Raw genomic sequence first — 19,968 nt, 5'->3', positions numbered from 1 at the left:
TAGCCAAAACGGACAGAGAAGTCCCAACAACACCCAAGCACCTGGTTCCAATCATTCCCAAAGCCCAGCCCCAGCCCTGCTCTCCTGGTCCGCTTACCAGTTTGTCCTTCCACTGTGACCTCCAAAACCCTCCTAATATTTACAGATTTTGCCTATGCTCACCCATATTTCCACAGCTTGCAACCAAAAAATGAACACTAATGTTGATTACTTCGAAACACTACGTTTGTTTTAAACAAGTTTTATGCCCTTTAAAGTTTTTCTATGCAAAGGTCTTCCTTTAGATATTTAAATAGGCTTTTAAATACTCATTTCTAAAAGGCCCCCATTTCACTCCGCATAAAAATCTTTTAGAATATCTATTTAAAACAAGGCTTGACTCCTAACATTCTACATGCATCCTTCACACACTATTAAAATATAATTGTAAGAAGCTAACTGCCTGATCGTTTTTAGTTTAATTCCAAATGTAACAAGACAAAATTGCCTTAAGTCATCTTTTCCTTTATGTATTCAATTATATTCTCCGCTTAAAATACTTAAAATAAAAATTGTCAGTGATCCATTCACTGATGGGTAGTCTAAATAAGTCAGAAAGCAGTAACATATCGAATTAACCACACAAAGTCAAGCTTATTCTTGTCATTGAGAATTACCACCACAATGGACTTGAAATTTTCCACCTTAACTGCAAGTTTCTGTATTTCAATCAAATAGACTTGGACTTAATAGAATGCAACGCAGTCCGACTACAATCAATCCCACAAACTCTTAGTTCACACATCTCTTGCAATCACCACAGATTTCCTTGCCCCTAACCATGGCCTTGAAAATCCCCTGAGTGTGGCTGCATTTGCAAGGTTATAATAGTCACGCAACTTTTGTTATATACTATTACTCTTCCTAGTCTGGGGCTCCTAACTTAATGGTAGCAACCTACTCGACTGTAAAAGTAGTCGAATCTTGAAGTTAGAAAAAAAGTTGGAAATCATCCAGTCCAATCACCTTACTTCACAGATACAAATATCGATATAAAAATAGTTAATAGGCCCAAGGTCAACAGCATTGGAGAAAGAATTAGAACATGGATCCAATGAGCAATTTACTATGGTATGTAGATGACTCCCAATCTTGTAAAATGCTTAAATGATCCTCCATGTAGTAGATGACTATGGTTCCCCTTTAGTGCTCCAAATATATGGTTATTTCTAAATGTCCTTAACACAAATGCACATGAATTTTAAAAGCAAGAAATTGCTATGTTCATGACATCTTTTCCCATTAATCCTGATCACATTAGAAATGTAGGGAAGGACTGATTTGAATGATCTCTTCCTGCTCTACTAGGCTTTCTCAAATGTCTCCATTCATACACAGTACAACTGACAAATTTATTCTCATATTATACTGTAGACTTTGGTGCATACAAGGTCATATGAAAACATTTATCTAAGACTTTGTTACCTAAAATGAAATCAACCAGAAACACATGGCATCTGGGTGTAGATTTCATCTTTATATACCCCCCCGCCCCCCACCCCCGTCCTTTCTTTAAAAAAAAAAGAAAGAAAGAAAATAAACATTTTTAAAAAGAAGCCTGTGAAACAGACCTTTCTTATGTCAACTCGAGCCCTAAAAATAAAGATATTTGGACAAAAATATGAGGGGCATTTTTAGCAATCTTTTGCACAGAGGCTAGCACAATGTGCCTGATATATATTTGTTGAATGAATAATATGGTTATACTGCATACTATGGAAACCTGACTCCTCTGGATGACTACACTTAGACTTGCTAACTTTTCTTGAAAGCAAAAGAAAATGCACTGTCTACAAATCACATTATTTTTTATAAGCTTTAAGTAGTTTCAAAATATTTCCAATTAGCAAGAAACTCTAAAACAAATGTAGCAATTCAAAAGTATAAAGTAGCAACAGAAGTGGGTACAGTAAAACACCGCACAATTACAAGGTTTTCTAAAGTAAACTGGAGTTGGGACTAATTCCCAGACAGCACACCCTTTCAGTGGCATATTATCACCACTACTTTACTAGATTAAACGCTCAGACACACTCTCCTGACCAAAACACCAGAACTTCAAAGGAGATAAAAGCACTCATACATACAGAACTAACAACATTACTTTTTTAAAAAAGCAACTAACAGCAACATAATAAAAAAAACCTTAAATTTAGAACATAACTCTAAACTGTACACTTATTACACAGGAAAAATAACATTTTATTTACTTTAATAAAACGTAGCAGGGTTTTGATGCACTAGCGTCTGCTGTTGCAAAAGCTTGCATTCCTAATTGCTCAAGAAGTTATCAGGAAGTTAAAATGAACTCCAGGCGATCAGGCATTAGGCTGATAGGAATAATCATGTCTCAACCTTCTTAAAAACAGTCACTCCTTGCAAGCACAATCGATCAATCCCGATACAGTTTCACCTTTTCCCCAGCTCAGCCTGGGAAAGAAAAATACAAATACGATGCTTTTGAGCCATTTCAACCAACTTCATTACACCGAGAATGTTCTTTCAAAATCCAACATGGTTTTCTGTCATTTCTATTATGCTGAAAAGGGCCCACAGACATCCATCGAAATCAAAAGTACGGAAGGCAAGCGTACACTTCTCCTCAGACGCTAACCGACTGCAGTGGGTAAGGCCATGGTCAAAATTCACAGGCTCATTTAAACTTTCATGGCTCAGCCAACAGCTCCTATCAGATTTCCTGATCCTAAGGAGATGAAAACTGCAAGAGTTTCTCGCTGGAAGATCAGCAGTAAGCTATATCGGACCCTCAGACCGCAGTCCGCAGAGCCCGCAGCGGCGCATCTCCAGCACCTCGGGCTAGTGGGTTACGCTAACCTTTCCAAGCCGTCTCCTCCAACCTTTGAAACAAACCCCCCAAACGGGTGCAGTCAACTCAAGACAGCCGTCCACCGCGCCCGCCGAGACCCCCTCCCGCTGTCATCCCCAGGCCGCCCTTCCGCAGTCGGCGATTTCGGCCTGGCTCCCCAAGGTGGGGGAGGAGGTCTGGGGAGCACGACTCCCCGCCAGGCAGCTCTTCAGCGGGCACAGCGGCAGGGCGATGCGCGAGAGGGGCAGAGGAAGATGCTAAACACCAGAGCCATATTTACATTGGCTTTATCTTTGCCAAAAAGATTCCTGGCGTCCAAGAATATCGCCTTTAAAGGGAAAAAAGGACCTAAGCACTAAGCCGCTGCCCAAAGCTCCGCGATCTCCAGTATTCTCACCCCTGTGCCCGGTGCGGGGAGGCTTCGTACGCTCTCATCCTCGGACAGGTACACCTGCCGGACGGCGGAGGACCGCCCCCGCAGAGGAAGCAAGCGCCGGGACTCTCGCCCCAACAGTCCCCGCCGGGGTGACAGCCCAGGCGGAGTCGTGCCCCGCACAAACTTCCCAGTTCCCGGGCTGCGGGGACAGATCGGCCAGCGAGCGGACGCACGGACCGGGGGGGACACTGGTACCCGCCGCAGGGCTCCAGTGCAAATGGGACCCCCTCGTCCTGCATCCGGCCCTAGGTCCCTAGGGGGTCCAAGTGGCGCCTGGGCGGCCCCGAGGGGCGGGCGCGCGGCGCGGGGCTGGGGGCACCGAGGCGCCGCGGCGAACGGGCAGCCCCGGAGGGCAAGCAGCCGGAGGGCCCGGGCCCCGCTCGGGCTCCCCGCCCCGCAGCAGCTGCAGGGGGAGGAGGGGGAGGAGGAGGCGGCGGACGAGGACGACGACGAGGAGGAGGAGGACGAGGACGAGGAGGAGGACGAGGACGAGGAGGAGGAGGAGGAGGAAAGGGACCGCGCGCCGCAGCCCGAGCCCTTACCGAGTGGTTTACCCCCCACATCAGGACGCTGAGCAGCGGATCGCTGGCCCGAAAGAGCTTCACTTTCTGCGCTACGAAGTGCTTCTTCTTGGTCTTGGTCTTGCTCGCCAGGACGGAGGACCCCAGGTTGCCGGGGGTCGCCATGGCCGCCGCCTCTGTCCCCTCCACCGCCGCGCTCCCGAGGCCGGGGACCCGCCCTCTCTACACGCCGGCCCGGGGAGGCAGCTGCATCCCCCCCGGCGGCGGCCCCGGAGCGCCGTGCCCCGCTCCGCCTGCCGGCACGCTCGTCCCGCTCCGCCCGCGGTGCCCGCTCTGCCCGGCTGGCGAGGGAGGCTGCGCTCGGCTCGCGTCCCTGCCCGCTTCCCGCGCCCGCCGCGGCTCCGAGCTCAGCCCGCGGCTGGACCGGGCGCGCAGCGAGCGGCTTCCGCGTTGGGCGCCGGCGTCATGACGCAGGGGGCGGGCGGGCAGCAGCTGCGGCGCCGCCGGGCGGGGCGCGGAGCGCGAGGCGCGGCCGCGGGACCGTTAAGCTGCGCCTTCGCGCTCCGGCTCCGCGGCGGCCCGGCCGAGGAGGCCGCGGGGTGGGCGTGCGGCGCGGGGAGCGTGAGGACTCCCGCAAGGTATCCCTTCTGCAGCTCAGGAGAAAAGAGGGAAGGATGGGGAGAGCAGGGAGATCGGAGGAGAGGAGCCCCCAGAGACGGTGGTCAGGCGAAGGAAGGAGGCTCGGGGCACCGCCGCTTACCGGTGCCAAGAATCAGGAGAGCTAGTGAGACTTGAAACGCTGCGTGGAGACCAGGGCTTCCCTAGCACCGAGGGAAAGGACCTGGGCACATGGTTGGCCGCCTCCCAAAGTAGCCCTGCAATGAACTTATTAATCCTTTTGTGCCTTTAACCATCGGGCCTTTTGGACTCTGAACTTGGGCCTTCCACATGCATGCAGAAGGGAGACTCCCACCTAAGCCGCTGGGCTGTCATTCCCACCACTACTAACGCCCTCCCTAGATGGGACCCTGATTCCTCATCTAGAGCCCTTGGTTTGGCCAGGAGAATCATGCCCCAAGTTGCACCTTCTATGTCATATCCTCCGCGACGTTTCCATATCCGTTTAATTCATCTCACTCACCTTCCGCGGAAACCTTTTCACTGTCTTCATCCACGTACACCTAAATGTAGCCCTTCTTAATGCTGGGAATACCTGACCCACCTCAGGAAGCTGCCATTCCAAGTATGTCTAACAACCTGCTGTCCCTATGTCCTCCCCAGTAATCATAACCCTGTTCTAGGCACTTACCCTACTCAGCCCACTGGGCAAGTCATTATATATCTATTGTCATTAACACTCCCCCTCAAGTATAGTGGTCTCCTACTGTGTACCAGTTAACCTGCTTGGTTCTCCCAGGGAAAGAAAGCATGACAGATCCTGATCCCTTCAGGAGCTTGATGAGTCTCAGGGGGTGGTAAGTGACAGGTCACGTGGTCACCTTCATTTGCTCCTTTTTTCTTTGACTGTTTTTTAAACATAAGGGTTGCCCCAACATCCTCTTACTCTTTCTCTCTTGCTTCATACTATTGTCCAAAATGTTATCTGCTCCCCCAGCCTCAACCATCACCACTCTTAGTGGTTAAAAAAAAGAACAACCTGAATTTGCAGTGAGAAGAGGTGGGGTTGCCCAGTTGTCCCACCTACTTGAGCAGATAACCTCTCTGAGCCTCAGGTTCTTTGTGTTAATAATAGAATAATCAGGGACTTCTCTGGTGGCGCAGTGGTTAAGAATCCGCCTGCCAATGCAGAGGACGCGTGTTCAAGCCCTGGTCCGGGAAGATCCCATATGCTTCGGAGAAACTAAGCCCTTGCGCCACGACTACTGAGCCTACGCTCTAGGGCCCGTGCACCACAACTACTGAAGCTCGCAGGCCTAGAGCCCGTGCTCGGCAACAAAGAGAAGCCACTGCGATAAGAAGCCCGCAGCACCTCAACGAAGAGCTGCCCCCGCTCGCCGGCAACTAGAGAAAGACCACACGCAGCAACGAAGACCCAATGCAGCCAAAAATAAATAAATGTATAAAATAATAGAATAATCAGACACAAAGGTCACTTTAGGGGCTACTCTGGGCCTGGTAATTATCATCCTGCCCTACCTACTTTATAGGATGTTCGTTAGAATCAAAATCAACAGTAGACAATGGCTCTGAAAAGCACTCTATGAATCATACAGCACTGTATACATACAAGATGAAATGGAGAGTACTTGTGGATAACCCATAAACTCTCCCCTGACCTCAGAGAAGTGCCTGGTTGAACATCTCTACATCAATTGCCCACAGACAGCTTAAAAAATTGTCTAAAACCAAGTTCAACATTGTCCTCCATCTCACATGTTGGTTCATTTTTCTATTATATTGAAAATGGCATTCATGTCACTGCATTACTCCAACCACAAGTTCATTCGTTTAACAAATTTTCATTGACCCAGGCTTCAAAGCTTAGGATCATCACTGATTATTGCCTCTCATCACCACTCCACATAAACCCTGTTACCAGGTCCTGTCCATGAAAAAAATTGTGCTCCAATATTATCTCTTCCCTGGTGCTCTCACTGGTCCCCCTAGTTGAAATTAATCCATCCACCTCAGTGCTTCCATAGCACTTTATTCTATGACGGCTCTATTGGGTTTAACTGTATATTAATAATGGAAGACGACAGGCTAGCTGTGAAGGCTTAAAAGCTGCATTTAGTGATGACAAAGTGTTGAATGAACCTACAGGAAGGGAAGATGGGTGTGTGTGGGCATTGTCAGGTGAGGTTTCACTTAGGAGGGCGCAAGGTCTGGAGGGCACACAGTTTCATCCCTGTTAGGGGCAGACAGAGGCGCAGGCATGGAGATGAAAATCCACGTGGTATTTTCAGATAGTAATGAGGAGACTTGTAGCTTTGAAAGGACAGAAATATTTTTCCAACCTTATTAAGATATGTGACATATAGCATGGGGTAAGTTTAAGGTGAACAACTCGATGATGTATATATGTATACATATACAAACATATATATATATGTGTGTGTGTATATATATATATATATATGATTTCCACCGTAAGTTTAGTTAACACATACATCACACATAATTACCGTGTGTGTGTGGGTGTGTAAGTGTGCAGTGAGAACATTTAAGATTTACTCTCTTAGAAACTTTCGAGTTTGTAATAGAATAATGTTAAGGGACAGAATTTTGGGTGATTTAACTTACTTTGAATGGCATTTACGATAATGCCATTCAGGAATAGGTCATGAAATGATTTTTGCCAATGACCTTTCACACTACCTTTGTACTCTGCAGAGGATGTATGTGGTGTAGGAGTTCTAGAGTCGCAGAAATGACCTCAGAAAGTACCTAACCCAGTTCTCAAATTATCTACATTAGACAATGGAGATCTAGAGAAGTTTAAGTGATTTCCTGACTTGTTGGGAGACAAACTCTTTGAAGGCAGGGTCTGTGTTATACTCACTCTGTATGCTTCCAATGAACCTAATATACTCCCTTTCCCATAGCACTTATGGCAAACTTTTGATGAATAAATGAAAAGGAAATTTTCATCTCTCACATCAAAGTTACAAGATTCTACACCCAGGAACTGTGTGTGGAGGGGTCCATTTAGAAATACTTCATTGGGAAATTAGGTTAGGTTAGACATAATATTTAAACTTGAGGGTTAGATACATTTGGATTTAACAACCTAGCGATTTGATCACTGTTTTCCTTTGGAGTTTGTGTGGTAACAAAACAATACACATGTCTTTGGTTCAGCATCTAATTCAGGCTGCTTATATATCAAGGGTGGAAGCACGCCAACCATCAACAATCGACAATGGTCTTGATGAGGGGCGTGGCTAGAGAAAGGAGAGGAAGGAAGTTCCATCTTAGGATGGGCATGTGGTCATGTCAGTCAAGGAGAAGGCCATTCCCACCTCCTTGCATTTGGCCTGTTGGGCTGTTCATCCAGCTTCCAAGGCCATCACAGCTGCCAGAAATGCTCCAGCAGCTAAGTTCACCAAGAAGAAGGAAAGAAATGTTGGGGAAGATTGAAAGTCTCCCAATACTGACTTGCTTCTGCTTGTTGTTACTTTTTAAAAAGAACTTTCTTTTACTGTAATCAAGTTTATTTACTGTCCTAGAAGAGTATGGTGAAAGTGTTATGTTAACTAAGGTATGCAATACCAGAAATGGAGGTTGAAATAGGGTGGATGCTCTGACTTTTTATTTTATTACCCTTTTCATCAAAAAAATACTTCCTCAATTGAATAATTCCAATTAGAATTCTTCCTTGAGAAAATAAATTCAGTAACTTCCTTAGTGCTATTCGGAAGCTGTTGTGCTTCCATTGCTCTATGAAGAGATCAGAGCAAAATGTGGGACAAGGCCATTCGATCTTCTGCAGTGTCATCCAGAGCCTGGCCATTAAAAATGGTACTATTTTAGAAGACCATTATTAAAGTGCATATACAGTCAAACTCAGCCAGAATGCCAGCCAAATAAATGGGACCCAAGAATTCAATTGTGACATATGAGTTACTTTTGTGGGGGGAAGGTGTTGACATGATGCAACACAGCTTGCCATCCGGGAGTTCTGAGGGTCTAGCCGTGCCATCCAAATGCCTCCTGAGCTGGCTGTGGTTTGGCACCAGCTGGCAGGGGTTGTCCACCCATTTGAAAATGATGCTGATTCTTCTGGCTTCTGCAGCTGGCTGGCACTTCCAGGACAGTGGCAGCAATTCCAGAAATCTTCCTCTTGGTTGGCAGCTATTTTGTTGGCCTGACTTGGGCAGATTGGACAGGGAAAAGACAGGATATAAAAAAGCCAACACTAGGGTGACCACTTCCCAGCCTGCTTTGCCTTCCCCTCCACTCCCCAAGCAGACGAAGAGGACTTTAGTTGCTCCCTTGGGAGACAGGAAGCTGAGTGGAGGACAGGAGTCAATCTCTAATATCATCATATCTTTATTATGTATACCTTCATAACAGAAATAGAAATTTCCAACATTGACAGAGCAATGAAATGTATTACAGTAGATCCCTATGGCAGACTATAACGCAACCAATAAAAATGGTAATTTCACATAAAATGTAATGACATTAATCATGATATTAAAATAAGTGAAAAAATAGGATACAAAATTTTATATTGTATATTAAGATTAGAAAATGTATTTGTATATGTATACATGTAAAACACTAAAAGAAAATACATCCTACTGTTGTAAAAATTCATGTCTTTTATAATAATTTTTAAATTATTGTCTAAATTCATGTCTTTTATAAAAAGATGCAACCATCTTCCCTCATTAAATAAATAACACAGTAATGGCATTTAACATAGTAGCTCAATTTCTATAAGAGAACAGCTTTTTAAGTTACTTCTTGCTATTTATCATAGTTATTGTTAAAATAAGTCTTAGTGCAACAGGCCATTTTTCTACATGTAGAGGGGAGGGAAGCTTCCCTGAGTTCACAAAAAGTCCTTAAGAGAAAGGAAGGCTACAAATACGAGGAAAATAGAATAGTGTTGTTTTTATCTATTAGACATCATATCCCCAATGCATAGGGCCTATGAATTTTTATTTTTTAGAAAAGTTTGAAATCAGGAAAAAAAATACAGACTCCAAAAGAAAACTGCAAAATTAATATTCTAATAAACATTTTATTAACTGTGCACAACACATAACAATACTAACAAGTTTTTTAGATTTTATATAAATAATATCATGACAGAAGCTGTGTGTGAGTTAGGTTTTGTGTTACAAGTATACATAATGATTGCCTAAAAATATAATAGCCAATCAAAAATTAAATGTCAGTCATAGCCAAAAATTCTAAGAGTAAGAATACGGGGCACTTAGTTCTGGGAAGAAGGGAGGTTCCATTCTTTGTTGATCAACAATGTCCATACAAATTGGTGTGACCTTCAGAAGTCAAGGTTGAATGAAAAGACCAGAAGAATCAGAAGATTTTAGCCTGAGATTTTGGTCCCGGCTAAGGGAAAAGTCCACGGTGTCCAGATGCAGAAAACACGGGAATCCTAGCTGTCCGGAGGCTGGTGAGGACCCTACTAGGAAGACAGGAAACCCTGCAGGGTGCCTGTGAATTTGCCCCAATCCCTTATGGCTGTGGCATGAGTTAAGTCTGACTGTTGTTAAGGCGGTTGGTATTTTCCTCATTTATTTTTTCATTGACGCTTAAGAAAAACTGTGTTCATGCAACTACTATTTATTGATTGCACCTACTATGTGCCAAGTACCATTGTAGGTACTGCGTATGACCCCCTCCCTCATAGAGTTTACAGATCGAGAGGATAGAGTAGAAGCAAGTAAACAGACAATCCTATAATTACTGATTGTGATGAGGGTTCTGAAGGTAATAAACCCGGCACCTTGATAGAAAATAGGCAGAGTGTCAGGGAAATCCTCTCCAAGGAAAAGATACATAAGCCTGAAAGATGAGGAACAGTCAGCCATGTAAAGAGTGGGGTGAAGAGCAGCCTGGACAGAGGGGGCCATTAGGCATGAGAACTCCCGTTCTAGAACCCCCAGGAGGCCTAGGTTGGCAAGGCAGGCAGGGCTCAGCACCGAGACCCGGGCAAGGATTTGAATTTTACTCTCAGTGCAACGGGAGCCCTTGGGAAGCTGAGGATTTGTTTATAAAAAGATCCCTGTGGCCCCACTAGATTGAAGGAACATAAATGTCAAAATGGAGAGGCAAACAAGGTAAATATTACAGGAATCCAGGTAAGAGATGATGGGGAATTGGACTAACATCTTGACAGTAAAGATAAGGGAAAAGTGGGCAAATTCATCTAGGAGGGGCAGTCGTGTTTTAACGTGGATGGGTGTGGAGAAAGTGCCGACTTGGCCTCAGCTTAAAGGGGCACATAGTGGGAGATCTCAGCCACTGCCTCATTTGCCCTTTTTAACATTCCTGCAACCAAGGGGCACCCTGGTTTAAGTGCCTGCTGCTCTTCACAAAAAGGCACCTAAAGAGAAATTTCCCCTAAAGTCTGCTTTCACGGAAGTATTTTTAATTCTCACATCTAGTATCTGCTATACTGATGCTACACTAAAGAAAAACCTAGAGAGAGAGTTGATGTGTATATTTGAAACACATCCAAAGAAATGTAACCTGAAATCAGCATAAAGAAAATGATCACAGCCATCTTCATGCTGCTGTGTCCAATAGCCAGAGATGGGATGGTTCCCATAGTCTTTGCTGCGCTTGAGAACCAAATGGAAGATAGAAAACAACAGCCTTGAGAGTTAACAAAGGACAAAAGCCTTCCTACTCTGGTAGCAGCCGGGGTCTGAGCTGGTTAACCCCGGACAGGTCTAGTCCTTCAACCCAGGGAGGGGAAGAACTGAAGTGGGAAAGAGGAACAAGGGGCTCCTGAGAGATTCCCAGTCCTACCCAGGCTGTTTCCACTTCCTCCTCGCTGCTCTCAGTTCCTGAACTTAGCTGTTCCTGCTTCCTGCGTAAGCAGAAGCAGCTCTCAGTCAGGAGGTGTGCTGTAAAGGCATCCCTTAGACACATCAATATTCTCACACCACTTCTCCCAAACCTGGGGAGCCTCCATTTTCGCACCCCAATTGTACCCCTGAAAGTTATATAGAAGTATGCAAAACCATTGAACCTTCCCTGTTACCTGTACAAAGATTTCAGAATTCTATACCTGAGTTTTCTCACTGTTTTGGGTTTGGGTGTCTAGCCTGTAAAGTGCTGGTTAATTTCAGTCATCATTATCTGGTGTCCATTCTGTCACCCCAGACATGCCTTAGTCATGTCTCCTAAATTTTAAAGAGGTGGGGATGGACTTCCTGGGTTGGTTAGACTCAGAAGAGTACCTTTTAATTCCCCTAAATATTTTTGTGCCAGCTAATATTTAAACGTACTAAAAGGAGGCTACAGATGAAATCATTATTACATAAAATTCTAGGCCTGAATTTTAAAGATCGGAGATTGCTGATCATTCATTATATTCATGGCCTTTATTCGTGCTTTCATCTTAAATATGACTTGGCTCTTCCTTAGAGAGTTGGCAGAAAACTAACTTTCAACAAAGAATGCTGCTTTCCCTTTATTAATTTAGGCTTTTTATGTTTTAGCTTTCATATTCAAATTTTAAGTAGATCATAACAGTAATATTTTAAAACCTGATAAAATAGAACTCAGGGACAAATCTGAAGTCAGAAATAGGTTTATGATAATTTTTTTCCTCATTCATCACATATGTGTTGAGGTCCTAGAAGATTCTGGGCACAAACATGACTAAGATGCATCCTCGCTTTGAGGAGCGCATAATTTAGTGGAGAAGATAAACCCATGAGCCAATTGTTTCCAATGCTATATACATGCTATAGTGAGACTATAGGGGTACATGGAGGAAGACCACTGGATCAGGTAGAGGAAGGAGGGAACTGGGTGGTCAGAGCCAGAGAGGGTGGTCCTGAAATGATGGTGCTTGAGTAAAAGAGAGAAAAAATGCAGCATAATCATTGCATCTTTTTTATTTCATTGTTGTATTTACATAAAAAGTAGTTAAGTGCATTCCTGTAAAAAGTTCAAGCTGTATAGAAGGTCATGAAGTAAAAAGAGAAAGTCTCCCTCCCACTCCTCCACCACATCCCCCTCTCCTTTCTCCTTCTCCCTCCCTCTCCTACTCCCTTCCCCCTCCCACTTCCCTCTGCTCCCATTTGTATATAGTAATGTGCCCTTATGCTGGGGGATGTGTTCCAAGATCCTCAGTGGATGCCCGAAACAGTGGAGAGTACTGAGCCCTGTACATACTATGATTTTTCCTACACATACATACCTATGAAAAAGTTTAATTTATAAATTAGGCACAGTAAGGGATTAACAACAATAACTAATAATAAAATTTCAGTTGCAAAATAAATGAGTCACAGATATGAAATGTACAGTGTAGGGAATATAGTCAGTAACTATGTAATATCTTTGTACAGTGACAGATCAAATCTAGACTTATTGTGGTGATTAGTTTGAAATGTATAGAAATATCGAATCACTATGTTCTGTACAGGAACTAACATAATTTTGTAAGTCAATTATACTTCAAAAACAAACAGACAGGGACTTCCCTGGTGGCACAGTGGTTAAGAATCCACCTGCCAATGCAGGGGACACGGGTTTGAGCCCTGGTCCGGGAAGATCCCACATGCCGCAGAGCAGCTAAGCCTGTGCGCCACAACTACTGAGTCTGCATGCCACAACTACTGAACCCACATGCCACAACTACTGAAGCCCGCGTGCCTAGAGCCCGTGCTCCACAACAAGAGAAACCACCGCAATGAGAAACCTGCGCACCGCAATGAAGAGTAGCCCCCACTCACCACAACTAGAGAAAGCCTGCGTGCAGCAACGAAGACCCAACACAGCCCAAAGTAAATAAATAAAATAAATAAAAATTTAAAAACCCAAACAAACTCATAGAAAAAACAGATCAGATTTGTGGTTACCAGGGTTGGGGGGGTGGGGGTTGTAGGGGGTCGGGGGAGGGAGAATTGGATGAAAGTGGTCAAAAGGTACAAACTTCCAGTTGTAAGATAAATATGTACTGGAGATGTAATGTAACATGATAAATACAATTAACACTGCTGCATGTTATATACGAACATTAAGAGAGGAAATCCTAAGAGTTCTCATCACAAGGAAAAAAATTGTTTTCTATTTCTTTAATGTTGTGTCTCTATGAGATGACGGATGCTCACTAAACTTACTGTGACCATCACTTCATGGTGAGTATGTCACATTACTGATATTACGCTGTACATCTTAGACTTACACAATGCTGTATGACAATTATATCTCAACAAAACTGGGGGAAAAGCATGTGAAGAGAGAAAATATTTGCAAATGGCACATCTGATTAAAGACTGTTAGCCAAAATACGTAAAGAACTCTTACAACTCAACAATAAGAAAACAGACACCCAGTTTAAAAATGGGCCAAAGACCTTAACAGACACCTCACCAAAGAAGATATACAGATGGCAATTAAGCATATAAAAAGATGCTTCATAGCGTATGTCATCAGGGAAATACAAATTAAAACAACAATAAAATACCGCTGCACGCCTATTAGAATGGCCAAAATCAGGAACACTGACAGACCCAAATGCTGGCGAGGATGTGGAGCAACAGGAGCTCAAAATAAATGAATAGGTAAATAAATACATTAAAAAAAAATAGAACAATTACAACCATATACTGTAACAAAAGTTATGTGACGGTGGTCTCTCTCTCGAGAAATATTAGTGTACAAATTTAATGCCTTTTCCACCTTAACTAAGCCCTTATCACCCACTGTGTCCTTAACTTTGCAGTTTGAGGTGCAACAGCAAAACTAGCATGAGTTTCTTTTTTCTTCTTCACAATTTCACAGATAGACTTGTGCTTACCGTAGACTATAGCAACCTCAGCATATGATTTTTTTCTTTCCTTATTAAGTTGAGAACTTTCACCTTCTCACAGGAAGCACTTTGCAGCTTCTCTTTGGCATAATCCGAATTGCCAGCATCCTCTTTTGCTCTTTGGGCCATGAGTAAGTGAAATAGGGGTCACTTGAACACAAGAACTGCCATATGCAACAGTCAATCTGATAACCAGGATGGCTACCAAGTGATTAGCTGGCCGGATATGCTGAACAAAGGGATGATTCAAGGCCTGGGCTGGACCGAGTGGGATGGCACAAGATTTCATCACGATACTCAGAATGGTGCACAATTTAAAACATATGAATTATTTCTGGAATTTTCCATTTAATATTTTTGGACCCAGGTTGACCACGAGTAACTAAAATGGCAAGAAGCAAAACTGAGGATAAAAGTGGGGAAGACTACTGCAAAGGGGAATATACCTTACATATTGTTTTATGACTTGCTTCCTTTCTTCTTTTTTTTTTTTTTTTTTTTTTAAACTTTGGGTTTATTTATTTATTTATGGACGTGTTGGGTCTTCGTTTCTGTGCGAGGGCTTTCTCTAGTTGCGGCAAGTGGGGGCCACTCTTCATCGCGGTGCGCAGGCCTCTCACTGTCGCGGCCTCTCTTGTTGCGGAGCACAGGCTCCAGACGCGCAGGCTCAGTAATTGTGGCTCACGGGCCCAGTTGCTCCGCGGCATGTGGGACCTTCCCAGACCAGGGCTCGAACCTGTGTCCCCTGCATTGGCAGGCAGATTCTCAACCACTGCGCCACCAGGGAAGCCCTCCTTTCTTCTTAACACTATGCCTTGGAGATCTTTCCATAGGTTAGTGACAGGGACTGATCTCATTATCACAAATCTCATGTATACAGAATTGTCTTTTTTCTTAATCCACTGTGTACTTCATTTAGCTTTTAGCTCAGTTCTTAGCTGAACAGCAGAGAACTTGGTCGAGTCCCTTCTGGATAAACTCGGTCAACTCTGAGTTATTCTCCGTCTCCAGTATGTAAAAGTGAAAGCCACTTCCCCTCTTGCTCGGAGTGACCTGGGATGGGGACAGGGGGCTTATGCGCTGTGGCCTGGGGATGGAGACCACTGATGCACTGTGGGCATCCCCCTCTCCTGGGGTCCACCGAGATGACCCCCCTCACCGCACAGTCTCTTCTACTTAGGTCCCTGTGGTCAGGAAACTTCCCAGCCCAACTCCAGTTCCTTTCACACCTACCCTTCCCCCCTCAGCCACCCAGGCTCCCTAAGAGAATCCCCGGGGCTCTGGGCTACCGGCCCTTCCACCTGGAGCCTCAATCAGTCAGCACTGCTCCATGCCCTGGTCCTTCCCTGGCTGTTCTCTGTGAGGCTCTCAGCCTCCTGGGACACACCCAGTCATCAAGGCCTGGATCTTCTCTGATCTGGGACCCCTACCCCTTACCAGGGACGGATTCTGCTTCTCTTCTACTCTGAGAAAATCTCCAGGCTATGCCAGAAGTTTTTTTACCCATCTCTCTCTAAAAGGCATATGTTCATCCCCAACTATCATTTAAGGATAACCTTTATGCTCAAATCCTTTGGGTACTTGGCTTTTGGTTACACGAAGAACGCACATTTTTTATTTTTTAAAGTTCAGCTCTTGCAAGAAAATGCCCTGGCTTTCAAGATGATTACCTTCTCTGAGTTTCAAGGACCTATTCTGGAAGGAAAAGCCAAGGAATTTCGCTTTATACTTTCTGCTCTTTGGCCTTTCTCTGTGGAAATAACTGCAAGCATTGTCCCTTCCCAGATACAGATCAGAGATATAGTGGTACCTACTGTAGATGGTTGTTGTGAGGATTAGTGTAATGAATAAAGCACTTTCCACAGAGCCTGGCACAGAGTAAGTGCTCAATAAATGGTATCATTTTTATTCATTCATTTAACAAATATTTATTGAGCATCTACTATGTGCCAGATCCTGTTTTAAGCATTGGAATAGAGAATAACACAGAGTAAAAGACCTGTCCTCATAGAGCATTCAGGGTAGAAAAATATAGAATATGTATATGGGGAAAATAAGTAAGGAGAAACAAAGCAAGGGAGGAAGAAAGGAGAGTGCTTGTAATTTTAGATAGCACTGCCAGGGAAAACCTCCCTGAAGAGACATCTGAATCATGACCTTGAAAGAGGAAGGGAGCCGGCCAGGCAGGTACCTGCAGGAAGAGTATTTCAGGCAGAACATCTACAAGCGCAAAGGCTCCAATGCAGAAAGGTTAAAAGGAATTACTGAGAATGAAAAGCTATGGGTTTATGACACAAAATATTATCCTACTACATGAGTATCTATAGAAGAACATGACTTTTTAAACACTTCATGGTTCCATGGTACAGTAAGTCTTGGCACACTGTTTCCTGAGGGCCAGATCCAGCTGCAACCTGGTTGGTTTTTTTTAATTTTTTATTTGGCTTCGCCGGGTCTTAGTTGCGGCATGTGGGATCTTTTAGTTTCGGCATGCAAGATCTTTTAGTTGCAGCATGCAGGCTCTTAGTTGTGGCATGCGGGATCTAGTTCCCTGACCAGGGATCAAACCTCGGCCCTCTGCATTGGGAGCATGGAGTCTTAACCGCTGGACCAGCAGGGAAGTCCTGCCACCTGGTTTTATGAATAAAGTTTTATGGGAACACTGCCACTCTCAACATTTACATCTTGTCTGTGGCTGCTTCTCGCCATAGCAGCAGAGGTGAACACAGACTGTATGAGCTGCAAAGCCTAAAATAAATTGATTACTCCCTGGCTCTTTACTGAAAAAGTTTGCTGACTCCTGGTACATAGGTACTGTCACTTATTTAACGTGTCCCCTAATTATGGTCATGAATGCTCAACAAATTATGTTAATACTCTTTTGGTTGCAAGATTTACAAACACTTTAAACCAGTTTTAGCAAAATTAGGGGAACTGCTGATTTTTTGAAGTAGAAGATTCAGGCATAGCTGGATGTGGAGACTGAATGATTGCTTCAAAGATCAGTGTTTCCATCTCTTGATCAGCCTGTGTGGGTGTGTGTGTTGGTTTCATTTCACCAACAGGCTTCTTCATGGGCCAGAGAAGATGGTCCCTGACAGCCCCTGGCTTAACTCCTCTGTACCAGTGTCTATCCGTCAGTTCCAGACCAGGTCTCAGATTGGCCATGGTGGAATCAGGGTACCCCTCTGGATCTGTCACTGGTGCAGGTGAATGAGATGCTGTGGTTGATCAGGACCCAGTTCTGTGCTTGCCATTGTGCCTAGATAGAGGAAGGGGCTTGTATTAATCAGAGTTCTCCAGAGAAACAGAACCAAGAGGATAGATACAGATATAGATATAGATATAGACATAGGTATAGGTATAGATATAGATCTGCAGAAAGAGGTTTATTATGAGAGAGTGGCTTATGTGATTATGGAGGCTGAGAAGTCTCATGATTGGTCTAGGAAAGCTGGTGGTGTAGCTCTAGTCTACACCCAAAGGCCTAAGAACAAGGGGGCCAATGGGGTAAGTCCCAGTGTGAATCCAAAGGCCCAAGAACCAGAAGCACTCATGTCCGAGGGCAGGAGAAGATGATTGTCCTAGCTCAAGCACAGAGCAAATTTGTCCTCCCTCTACATTTTTGTTCTATTCAGGCCCTCAATGGACTGGATGATGCCCACCCACGCTGGTGAGGGGGATCTTCTTTGCTCAGTCTACTGATTCAAGTGCAAATCTCTTCCAGAAACACCCTCACAGACACTCCCAGAAATAATGTTTTACCAGCGATCTCGGCATCCCTTAGCCCAGTCAAGCTGATACATAAAATGAACCATCACAGGCCTATTGTGAATGACAGCTCCACCTGCACTAAGTGAGATGCAAAGAGGTGGTTCCCCAAAGGAAGGAAAGCTGAGCAGATTATAAACCAGCACGCGTACGGTTGTTTGCAGTTTTTCGCTATTAAAAATGTTTCGATGAAACATTTTTATATATGTCTTTTTATACAAAGGTACTAGAATTTCTCTAAGATAGGTACCTATAGGTGGAATTGACAGGTTATGGCAAATTGCTTTACAAAGATAATATACCAGTTTACTTTCTGATAGTGTATGAAATGTTCTTTCTCCCACACCCTCACTGACCCTGATACTATCAGTTTTTGAAAATGTTTCCAATCTAATGAGCAAAATAGGATCTTTGACTTAAAAAAATTTCTTTTTCATTTCTCGAATTAGAACTGGGGCAAGACATCTTTCCATGTTCACTGACTGTTGCAGGTCAAGTTCTAGGAAGACAATGCCGAGACGGAGATTAGGGTGCAGAAGGTTATTAGGGAGTGCTCTTTTGATTACCATCCACGGGGGAGGGGAGGGAGGCAGGAATAGGCAGAGGGAAAAGTTGGGCTGCACAACTAAGGCCTCAGCTGACCTCTTGGTGATCTCTGAAGTCAGGATGGCCCTTTGGAGTTGTCCTGAGTAGCACATGGTGCCAGGCCCTTACACCCCTGTGCTGCCCGGTCCTTGGATGAAGACTGCCCTGGGAAGGCACATACCCTTGGATGCGGCAACTATTTTCCATTGCGGGTCATTTCCAGAGAGGCTGACAGCTGAGGGCAGTCAGCCAGCAACCCTCTCAGCAGCTGGGGGAATAAACCCTTCAGGACTAGGGCACAGCACAGCACGCATTACACTGACTGTATTTATTAATTTGTGAATTGCCTGTTCAGAGTCTTTCTGATTTTTTATTGATCTGTAGTGGTGCTTTATTCTGGATATTAATCCTTTATATATTGCATGTGTTGCAAATTTTTATCTCAGTCTACTGCTGATTTTCAACATTAAGGGGTCATTTATTTTGAAGATCTATTACATTTTTAGATAATCAAATTTGTCCATTTCTCTTCTCCAAGATTATAAAAATATTTATATTTACTTTGCATGGTTCCATCTTTTTAAAGAAATATCTACAGCTCTTTAATTCCTCTGGAGTTTGTGTTCATGGTAAGAGGCGATGTCCAACACCATGTATTTAGTAGACTATTCTCTATAGATAGATGTAAATGGGTATACATACTAGGATTAAAATTTTCACTTAAATGGGAATATTTTTTGACTCTGCAATTCCAGTAATCCGTTATCCGTACTTAAGCATTTTCTCTTTCTTATGAACTTGAGAATAAACTTGCCTTATTGATTGTATTAAATGTGTAGACTAAACTGAAACATTACAACTTTACAACATTGAGACTTCTCACCAAAGAACACCTCTCTCTCTCTCTTTTTAAGATTTTTAAAAAATTACCTTCAGTAAAATTTTATAATTTCCTTCATATAGGACTTTGCATTTCTTGTTAGGTTTGCTTCTAAGAATTTTGCTTATTTCCCCCCCTTTTGTCAATGGAATCTTTTTTTTTTTTCTTCCAGTGATGTATTATATTACGTATGTAACAATCTGCTGGTTTGGTTACTAACATTTTAGTATACCTATGTCCATAAGTGAGATTGGTTTATAATGATATTCTTATTAACAAATCTTACATAGTTTTGGTAACAGATAAGTTTGAAACTTTACATGTTTTTCTTGTCACATTTAAATAAAATATGAGCCATCCGTTCATCTGGTATAGCAGAAACCACTCATAAAACCCTCTTGTCAGAGTGTCTATTTCTGG

At 43.7% G+C, this 19,968-nt stretch overlaps 1 protein-coding gene across 1 annotated transcript in view; it reads right to left on the bottom strand.

Moving 5' to 3' along the window:
• Positions 1-4,276, bottom strand: part of PIP4K2A (phosphatidylinositol-5-phosphate 4-kinase type 2 alpha) — a 177,578-nt gene extending 173,302 nt beyond the window's left edge. Inside the window, exon 1 of the mRNA XM_007189879.2 lies at positions 3,845-4,276. Coding sequence (XP_007189941.1) covers positions 3,845-3,988 — 144 coding nt within the window. The 5' untranslated portion in view covers positions 3,989-4,276. The remainder of the gene's footprint in view (positions 1-3,844) is intronic.
• Positions 4,277-19,968: the final 15,692 nt, after the last annotated feature.

This window comes from Balaenoptera acutorostrata, chromosome 3 (assembly GCF_949987535.1).
Source record: "Balaenoptera acutorostrata chromosome 3, mBalAcu1.1, whole genome shotgun sequence".
Lineage (NCBI taxonomy): Eukaryota > Metazoa > Chordata > Mammalia > Artiodactyla > Balaenopteridae > Balaenoptera > Balaenoptera acutorostrata.
This window is presented reverse-complemented; position numbering and strand designations above follow the sequence as displayed.